This window comes from Lampetra fluviatilis, chromosome 23 (genome assembly GCF_964198595.1).
Source record: "Lampetra fluviatilis chromosome 23, kcLamFluv1.1, whole genome shotgun sequence".
NCBI classification, from domain to species: Eukaryota; Metazoa; Chordata; class Hyperoartia; order Petromyzontiformes; family Petromyzontidae; genus Lampetra; species Lampetra fluviatilis.
The window spans coordinates 5,523,574-5,534,031 of NC_136297.1; the positions used below are offsets into that span (position 1 = coordinate 5,523,574).

The following is a 10,458-nucleotide window of genomic DNA, read 5'->3' on the forward strand; positions in this document are numbered from 1 at the left end:
AGGGTTTAAATAGCTCATCATTGATAGCAGCATCGGGGATTCCATCCAGTCTGGGTGAGCTGTTATTCGGGCGTGGTGCTGGCCAGCCACCCTCTCGCGTGCCCTGCCGGCCTTCATAGGCGCTCGCGAACAGCACTTGCATAAGCAGTCTGTGTTATGGGCTACACGGAGCAATCTTTGTCTGTGCATGTTCTGTGGGGAGTGGTTAGCGCGCTGCGTTACAAATCCACGCTGCACTACGAACCCGGGGACCCGAGTTCCATTCCTGCTCACTGCCACCACCAGTGACGATTATTTGTACCCGTGCTGGGCCTCCCCTAGGTCGACTCGGCCTCAAATGAGTACCTGGCGTGGTTCTGGCTACCCACCCCCTCGTGTGCTGTGCTGGCCTTGATGCGCCACGGTGGCGAGATGTTAACTACCTCGCCTGGCATACAGGTCGTGGGTTTGATCTCGATCCTGATGCCCTGTGTATTTGGGAGTTTGGATGTTCTTGCCGTGGTCACGTGGATTTTTCTCAGGGTCCTCCGGTTTTCCCGCCACATTTAGAACATTCTGAGAGTATTCGACTGCAATACATTTCTGCATGATAAGCCGCTTCGTTGTTATCATTTGTAGCCTGGTTGCTTATGACAACGAGCTCCATATGGCTCGGTGGGCCTTATCTGGTGTAAGTAAAAAAAAAAGTGCTCACCAACAGCACTTGCGCCAACAGTCTGCCAAGGCTATAGAGAGGGGGGGATCTTTGTCTTTGCGCAGGCTGCAGGCGCGACAAGGACGGCTACTACTGGATCACAGGCCGCATCGATGACATGCTCAACGTGTCCGGTGAGCGGCCGCGCGACACCACGGAGGCTCGCGACGGCCGTGTCACATCCACCAGGAGCCTGCTCCCACGAGCGTATGGGTGTGACTGTGCGCGTGCGGACGCGTGTATTTGCGCGTGCGTATGCAGGCTACCTGTGTATGTGTGTGCTAAATATGCAAATGCAGGCTGCCTGTCCAACCGTAATTCTGTATTGTATTTGTGTGTGCACATGTACAAGGCCCTTGTATGTGTGTGTAGGTATACGGGTGTGTAACTATATGCGTGTGTATGTGCGTGTGTGTGCAGGTCACCTGTGTGCCTGTGTAACTATTCGTGTGTGTGTGTGTGTGCAGGTCACCTGTGTGCCTGTGTAACTATTCGTGTGTATGTGTGTGTGTGTGCGCGTGTGTGTGCAGGTCACCTGTGTGTGTGTGTGTAGTGTTGTACAGACGGACTCTTCAACGTCTTTTGTAGCACACACTTTTATTCGTCTTATGAACACAGTCCCTATGCACTGAGGGGTATTCGGTCCCCTCACCCGTTACACTCAGAACGTACAAGCCTCCGCACCCTACAGGCTACTTAATATCCCGCTCTTTCAATGTCCTCCTAAGGGATGTCTCCCCGACCACTGGTTACTCTGAACCCTAGCCCTTATAAGGGCTGGAGGGCTTGGTCCAGGGTCTTAGGCTTCTTCCGCCGTCTTGGGTCTTCGTGTAGTCGAACTCCCCGAGAGCTCTGAGCGCTCTCGCTTTATACTTGTTCGTGCCCGGGTTGTCCAATCCCCGGCCACCTTGTGGAACCCTGTGATTGGTCGTTCCCAATCTGCTTTAGGATCCCAATTCACCCTATCTGACCCTGACCGTTAGGTCGCGCGGGAAAACCTTGTTTACGGTCAGCTCTCACAACTTGTGAGACCCTGACCGTTAGTTTGAGCGGGAAAACCTTGTCAACGATTAGCTCTCCCAGTTTGTGAACATGGAGTGGGTAACTCTACTACATGTGCGTGTGCGTGCAGGCCACCTGTGTGCCTATGTAACTATTCGTGTGTGTGTGTGCGCGTGTGTGTGTGTGCGCGTGTGCGTGCAGGCCACCTGTGTGTGTGTACGTGTGTAACTATTCGCGTGTGTGTAACTATTTGTGCGCGTGTGCGTAACTATTTGTGCGCGTGTGCGCGTGTGTGTGTGTGTGTGCGTGCGCGTGTGCGTGCAGGCCACCTGTGTGTGTGTGTAACTATTCGTGTGTGTGCGCGTGTGCGTGCAGGCCACCTGCTGAGCACGGCGGAGGTGGAGTCGGCGCTGGTGTCCCACGCCAGCGTGGCCGAGGCGGCCGTGGTGAGCGCGCCGCACCCTGTCAAGGGCGAGAGCCTCTACTGCTTCGTGTCGCTCAAGGAGGGGCAGCACTTCAGCGGGGACCTCGTCAAGGAGCTCAAGCAGCAGGGTGAGACACGGGGAGAGTGCGGAGGGGGGGGGCACGTTGGATAGTGGGGGGCACGGAGAGAGTGAGGGGGCACAGAGTGTGGGGGGCATGGAGAAAGTGGGGGCAATGGAGAGAGTGAGGGCATGGAGAGTGTGGGGGGGCAGGGAGAGTGTGGGGGGGGCGGGGAGAGAGTGGGGGGGGGCATGGGGAGAGTGAAGGGGCACAGAGAGAGAGTGGGGTAGCACAGAGAGAGTGGGGGGCACGGACAGAGTGGGGGGCACGGACAGAGTGGGGGCTACGGAGAGAGTGGGGGCTACGGAGAGAGTGGGGAGCACGGGGAGAATGAGGGAGAGTAGGGGACATGGGGTAGATTGGGGGGCACGAGTGACAGTGTGTGGGGGACTGTAGTTCAGTCGCATCCTGGGGGTGAGGGGCAGTGCACAGGAAGTGTTGAGGCGGGGGGGGGCATGGTCAGTGTGGGGCCACGGGGAGGGAAGAGGAGGGGGTCAGCGAGTTGACCAGCAGTCAATGTTTGGAATCTCTCTCTGCGGAGCTTTGAGTGTGAGTAGGGTTGTAAGTGGTACCGAACCCGGCCCTCTCGTAGGTTGACTCTACTAGGTTGACTCAGTCTTAAATGAGTATCTGGTGCGATCTTCTTGGTTCTTTCGGTAAAGTCACGTGACTTTACCGAAAGAACCAAGAAGATGAATCCCTGCAGTCACGAAAGCTTTAAATCGAAATATCTGGTGCGAGTTATAAACATTACTGTGGAGACAAAGGCGGCCGGGCATGGCGCTGGCCACATCCACCCCCTTGTTTCACCGTGCCGGTGTTGACTGGCGATCGTGAGCATCACTTGCCCCAACGGTCTATGTGGCTATACTGGGCGGGGGGGGATCTTTACCTTTGTGTGGTTGGGCGCAGTCCGAGAAAAAATTGGGCCCATCGCTACCCCGGACTACATCCAGAATGCACCTGGACTCCCAAAGACCAGATCAGGTGACAACTTCACCCACTCAAACCGCACACAATTACTGCACAAACCGAAACAACACCACCCTCTGTGGGCAGTACCGGTACCCAAATTAGGCACATTAGATAATAAAAACGCAAATTATTCATTGAGATTATACATTGAAATCATAGCAATCATCGGCACCCCTACTGGCACCCGGACAACCCAGGTCACTCTTGCAAATGAGGTTGTGCTGGTCTATTTGAATCTCCTTGAAATGGAAACCACAATCACCACTACTATAGGGGCACCACGGTGCTGAGATGTTAACTACCTCGCCTGGAATACAGGAGGTCGTGGGTTCGATCACGACCGTGGCGTTTGAATGTCTCTCTCCCCATGGTCGTGTGGATTTTTTCTCTCGGTCCTCCAGTTTTTCCCTCGACATTTAGAAACATGCATTTAGAGTATTTGGCTGCTATAAATTTCCACATGATAACCACTTTGTTGAGCTATCATTTGTGGCCAGGTTGCTTCTGAAAAATAGCTGTATAGCTCAGTGGAGGCCTTGCCTGCTAAAATGAGAAAAATAGTTCGTAGTTTTATCACCACAACCAACACAACCACCACTGCCACATTTTTCTATACATTGTTGTCTTTGTTATACCGTGTGTCTGTGTATGAATGTATACGTGTGTCTGTGTCCATGTTTCAACGCGTCTTTATAATCTGGATATTCACCTATCATATGTTTTCATGTGTTTATGTCCATGTGTTTTTTTTGTTTCATGCATCCATCTATTTTGTGTCTGTATGTCAATGTGTCCTTGGCACTGTGTGCATGTAATGTGCGGTTTATATCACTGTGCTCATGTGCCTTTGTATGTCCATGCGTCTGTGTGTCCGCGTATCCATACATCTGTCACGCGTCTGTATATCCACGCGTCTGCACGTCCCACGTGTCTTTACGTCCGCTTGTCTGCACGTCCGTGTGTCCGTGCGCCTCCGCTCACCCCCCCCACCCCACCACGTCCAGGCAAAATCATGCGGCGGATCCTGCGCAAGATCGCGCGCAACGACACCAAGTTTGACGACACGTCGACGCTGGCCGACCCGGCCGTCATCGACTCGTTGCTCGCACTCCGATGCGCCGTCGTGCAATGAGCGACGCCCGGCGCATCACGCCGCGTCACGCCGCACGCCCACACGGCACCACGGTCTCACCGGGCACACGCGGTCGCACCGAGGGCGCTGCCGAATGGACACGCGGCAACCCAACAGCAAACACAACAAACGAACACGACAACGGTCAAAGAAAAGTTTGCGGTGTGGTCCCAACCGCCGCACCTTTGGTGGATTTACAGGCCCAGGAGATGTATAAAGTGTCAACATCCCACTCGTAATTATTATTTTTTTGCACGGGCATCGGTAGCCAATGATCACACGTGGGTTGCGCGTGTCCCAGCAATGCGGCCTTGTGGTTTCCTATTCCATGCTGTACAGAGCTCCTGCCTATGCAGGCAGTGTGGTAGCCAATCACAAATGATCTCATACACTCCCTCTAGACTCTAGAGGTATCGGTATCCAATCACGATGTTGTTTCAATAGAATGTTGACGATGCACTCCTTCGTGTGATTGGATGAATAGTCGCGTTGTAGGGGGTTACAGTCGAATGTTCAAATTATTTTGTTTTTAAGACGTCGTAGTGTCGAGTGGAAGCAGGGATCACGTTGAACCCACTGCACACGACTCCCACAAACGGGCGGTGTGATTGCTTTGCGCACCGTTTCAGCGCGCGTGTCATGAATATTGGCGTAGATTGAAATCGATTCGGCAGCATGGCTCGTGAACGGCTACGCCCGTGACATCACGTTCAAATTCATGCGCAATTGAATTTCATCAACGAGACCGTACGATGTCGCATGCCAGAAGGTCACACATCCGTCCTGACCAGTTAACCGGCCACATCCCGTGGCAGCATTGGTTGCACGATTGTGCAACTGGAATTTTCCATTGATGTTCACGAATCCGGCCCTGTTGCATACGGTCACGTGTGATTAACCGTCATGTCCCCCCCTCTGTGTTGAAAGGCAGCTTGCTAATTATTTTTGTCCGACAAACCTAACAACGCACGTTATCGACGCCATTTTCTCTACGTGTTCACGTATCAGGCTTTTTCAGAATCTGAATCTTTATTTAACCTGAAGGAATCCAATGAGCTATGGAACTCCATTTCACGGATGTCCAGTAAGTTACAACAGAAAACAATAAAAACAAACATACGAGTCCAAAGTAGAGAAAAGGTCAGCAGGTCACTTAAAATATCCACCAACAGTTTGAGTCATCAGCGAGTGGGGGACGCACCATTGTCCTCTGCCTCTCAATTCGGAATTTCGCTCCTCCAATAATTCTGCTTCGTTCCGACAAGAATGTGGTCTCGCCTCCACCCTGTTAGATTGCCGCAGGCCATGACCGCTCTGGTGTGGCGCGTATACGCAGGAATGGGGGAGGAGGGCCGATTGCCGAAACCAGCATTGGAGCGGTCTACACGAGGCCTGAGACCAGGGGGATGAGAAGACCCAAGCGCATATGACTGCTAGGGTAGATGTTTGAGACTATGGGTCTCTGTGTGAGTCTGTGGGTCTCTGTGGGTTTCCGTGTGAGTCTTAAGATCAGATTTTGGTGGTGGAGACTGTCGGGGCAGATCAGTGCAGTAGCTACGGGATCTCGTGGGGGGTAGAAAGTGCTGGCAGCGAGGAGGCAGAGATCGTGGGATGAACAGCGCTGGGCACGATGACGTCTCCACCTTGTGATATCACCTCTAGAGCTCCGCAGCTTTAGGGACATCACTGAATTTAATGTCTCATATGTGAAATTGTCAGCCCGGCAAACCCCCGCCAAGTGTGTGTGTACGAAATAAGAGATGATTGTTCATGTGAGCTACATCGGCCTTTACCCAAAGCTTACACCCACGGTTGAATCATTTCAGCAACCTGAACAATCTCTCTGCACCCGGCACACCGCATCCAGTTTACCTCTCACTCTGAGCCATGTCTACTGGTCACGTGCCCCCCTCTTAGTGCAGTCCACCAGCTACCTGGAAAATAGTCCAGTGTACCTTTCGCTAAGGGCCCATGGCCACTGGCTGCGTGCCCTCTACTCCACTTTACCAACGGCACGGAGAGTCGCGAGAGATGACGCCGTGGGGTCACGTGACCGTTCACCCGCTCTGTAAGTTGGCCAAACTGTCAGTGGTGGTGCGTGTGGGGCCTACACTAATGGCTGCACGGTCATCGTCTGCCAGTCACGGATAATCACGCTCGTGGGCAGCCCTTTCCTGTGGAAGGGGTTGAAGTGACACTCGCACAACGCTCGCCTGACACACCGCTCGCCTCGTCCTCGCCACTCATCAGTGGCTTGGCTCTCCGACACACAACCGGTGTTGCTGTACTAGCGACGAATTGGCGACGTTCTGTTTACGTGACAACCCTGACTATTTGGCTGTGGCGGCGGGTTTTAACGACGCATTTACGCGATCTAACCCAAAAAAAACCTCATTAATGGATCACCGGTGATCGTTTCACCTGGCACCGGTGAATCTACTCGCCTCAGCACTCGCCTGTGTATACAATAATAGTTTGAAGCCTTGGAAATTCGTGGGGGGGGGGGGGGTGCTGTTTGTCAGAGAATGTTTCATTTTGGAGTTGTGTTGAAATGTGTTTCCCCAACTGTCTGTGTGGGTTTATTTTACACTGTGATTGGCCCTCTCATTAATATGATTGTTAGTAGTATGTCTGTTAGCGATAAATGACGTCTGAATGTGTTACGAACTTTGTGTGTAGTTAAGTAGTGCACACGGAGGGATGGCTGTCCCATCCGGATGTGAATTTTAATTGGGAACTCCCTTTTATCTGAAACTCCACGTTATCCGGAACTCCGCTTGTATGCTGGGGATCCCTGTAATATCTCCAGCTATTATCGGGAATTCCGCATAATATGGAGTAAATTTCTATCAACAGTACCTCTTCATATGGAATGTCACTCCGTCAAGAATTCTTCATACTGTGTCGCTTTCTGATGGCCATGCTGCAGGCATCTGGGCATGTTGGTGCGTTATAGATATAATATTGTGTATCTAGCAAGGGAGACCTCAGAATTATGGCCATGTGTCTCAAATAATTTTAGTTTGTTATATTGTACCGTAAGCTGCATATAGAAAGCTGTCACCTACACATTACACTGGTCAACACACTTTTTATGGCATAAGGTATTCCAACGGCTCTAAGGTAATTTTGGGGTGCTGATTCCAAATCTGGCATCAATTTTTGTCTATTACATCAGGTTTTTGAGATATCAAATATTGCATTTTCAATTAAAAAAACTGCAGAAGAAAAATATTAAGTAAATGTGGATATCTACTTAAAATTATATTATAAACACACTATCCTAAAATTACAGCACCATATTTTAACACTAAAGCAGTCACTGACTCGCAACAACTTGCAATCATAAGTGACAGAGTTAATTTTGGGTAAAATCAATGAAAATGGGGTATGCCGATAGCATAAAATGAGATGTGATAGAGCAAATCTGAGATCAGATTTGGAATCGGCACCCTGAAATTAGTCTAAAACAGTTGCAAAAGTCCAGGCCAGAAAAAAATGATTTTTTTTTGTTGACCAGTGTTATCTGTTGTGGATCTTATAGCCATTGTCTTCAGTAAAAGCGAGCTGGGTGTTACCATTTTAATGCGCGTCCTTGACAGAGAGGCCTGGGCATGAAGGGGATGATCAAAGTGATCGTGGCCCAACATGAGAATGAGTGCTGCTGGGCACTTGTTCGGCGGCTGGAAAAAAATCAGGTGCTCTCAAGAAGCTCCCAGCAGGTGGAGGCGAAACGTCGGACATGGGGGCCTTGACAATGCGCGGTACGTCCCGGAAACGCGTGGGGGATCTCTGTCCAGCGCAGCCGTGAGAATATCCTCTCGTGCCGTTTCCTGAACGTGACCTGGGAGGTAACACGGGTTAGGGTTTGCCCAAAGTTGGCACCCATGTCTGCTAAGTCCACAAAGAGTTCGTTTATCTCTGCAAAAACTCAACACGATGCTCAATAACACTGCCAGAAAAAAATGGAATCGATGTTTTCGGTGAAATTTCGGGCAAAGGCTCGCCTTCATCTGCCGTGAAAAAAGGGACATTGCCTGAAACAGCAATTCATTTCTACGCGGTGGTGGTGGCGGCGGTGTTGACGAACTCGCGTTGAGTTGTGTTGTTGATGTCGTTGATTGTGTTTGTGCACCACTGCCAACGCGCGGCGGCTGCATCGCAAAGACAGCAAATGTTTAATGCATCCCCGTGCATCGCAACCTGCAGTTGGGGCGTTTGTGCCTTTGTATTTTAAGACGCTATCATAACTGCTAAGATTTTATTGTTGTCCCGTCCCATCGGTCCGTGGTTGTAGCACTGTAGGCTATTTTGTATGGGGGTATATGAACGTGCAAATGCGCGCTTTTACTTCGGGTTTTATTGCTGATTGTTGAAGGGAGGCGCGGGGTGGGTTGGGGGGGGTTTAGTTTGAAATTGAGTTAGCGGGGGGGGGGGGGTTCCTGTGTAGGTGAAAAAAAATATTTTGGTTTCCGGAAACTTGCAGGTCCTTAATCTCCTCCAGTGGTCGCGCGGTAAGCAATATCGACCGAGCGTCCACCTATAAACAAATAAACACATTCCCAAATGTGACCCCGGGCTGAGCTCGTAACGTGTGTGCCGTGGCCGTCGAGGGAGTGAGCCATGACCCTGTCTCGCCACGAGAATGGGGTTCTGCTACGGGCGGACTAATCCCCATCTGTTCCAACTGTCTTCTCGTGGACGGCGAGGAAGTAACACGACACTGGCCACGAGAAGGCGGATTCATCTCCATCGATTTTATCCTAATGAGACGGTGCGTTGCCAAACTCACTCACACTCGTAGGATTGTTTTCCGGGTGCACCTGTTTCCTCCCACGTGTTACTTGGCTGAAAACAGCTTGATATGTAGAGGATCGCAGACCTTGGGGGATTGTTGTTGGTGCTGACTCACCGCCTGGCTGCTGCCTTTGCAACTTGGTGGTTCTTCTCGCACGCACCTCGAAGTCATCTCTTCGTGAGATGATGAATCTATTTGGGAAATCTCGCAGAGCACGGGTGCAACGCTTCGCGTGAAAGAACGGCCCGCGGAAGAGGATATGGCGGAGCTACATCCGAGATCTCTTCACGTGACCCCGTGGTCCACGCACAGCAGGGGGGGTAGCACGCGTTCTCGTTCTGTTTTTAATGCTCCGAGCGAGATGACAGAAGAGATGTCGACAAGAGGTAGATGAGAGTAACGTGGATGAAAAAAATTTGGTGTCATGAGATACGAGACAGATTTAGTGAGAGACATTCATTTTCTTTGTAAATGAATTGGGCATGTTTATACACTCCATGTTAGAATCGGAATTCGAGCTAATATTTGGAACATTTGTCAAGAATCTGGGACCCCTTGGGCTCGTAAGCCTTTGCTTGCTTTGCATTCCAAGCACAAACACGGCGAGTAATCGACACGGAATGATGAGACGGTGGAACGGTGGCACAGTGGTTAGCGTACAGTACCTCCTGTACTGCGTTGTGATCCGCACAACCCGAGATCGATTCCCGTCCACGGTCGAACAACAGTAGCGAGTGATTCATAATCTGAACTGATCCCGATGATACGTAAGGGTGTCAGAGCCGGACGACGGCACCATGTGGACAAGCGGGCCCGCGATGAGCATCACCTGGTCGTCATGGCAACGTGCTCACCTGCCCACTGCCCCTGTAATTACGGTGGGGTGGGGGTCGCCCAGGTGAGCCTCAGTGCGTGGGTAGGGGCCATCCATTGAGTGCGTACGCATGGAAGGAGGAGTGGGGGGTTAACCCAAATGCGTAGGTTGCGTATGGGGGGGTCTACTGACAATGTACGCACGCATAGGAAACGAGGCGGGGTGGGGGTGAAGCCTCGATAATAATTTGTCTAAATCGGCCTTCAAATGAGCCACAGTTCAGCGTCTCCAGCTGTCGGACAACTACAAGTCTTGCCGGGAGAAGTGGCACTGTGGGAGAAGCGTCACTCACGTGTGTGTCACCGTGGCCCCCTGACTGCAGCTGTCACGCAGCCCAGCAAAGTAAGTGGCCAAGGTACACGACTTCATTCTCTAATGCAGCCGTCGGTGGACTGTCTGTTTGTGTAAACACGTGAAAATAACACTGGTCAACACACTTT

The 10,458-nt window shown here is 51.5% G+C and overlaps 1 protein-coding gene across 2 annotated transcripts in view; it reads left to right on the forward strand.

Moving 5' to 3' along the window:
* The window catches only part of LOC144940635 (acetyl-coenzyme A synthetase, cytoplasmic-like), a 55,072-nt gene extending 46,345 nt beyond the window's left edge, over positions 1-8,727 (forward strand). For both annotated transcript variants that reach the window (XM_078866892.1, XM_078866893.1), the window contains 4 exons: positions 760-828; positions 2,072-2,248; positions 3,152-3,226; positions 4,219-8,727. In XM_078866892.1, coding sequence (XP_078723018.1) covers positions 760-828; positions 2,072-2,248; positions 3,152-3,226; positions 4,219-4,346 — 449 coding nt within the window. In that variant the 3' untranslated portion in view covers positions 4,347-8,727. The remainder of the gene's footprint in view (positions 1-759; positions 829-2,071; positions 2,249-3,151; positions 3,227-4,218) is intronic.
* Positions 8,728-10,458: the final 1,731 nt, after the last annotated feature.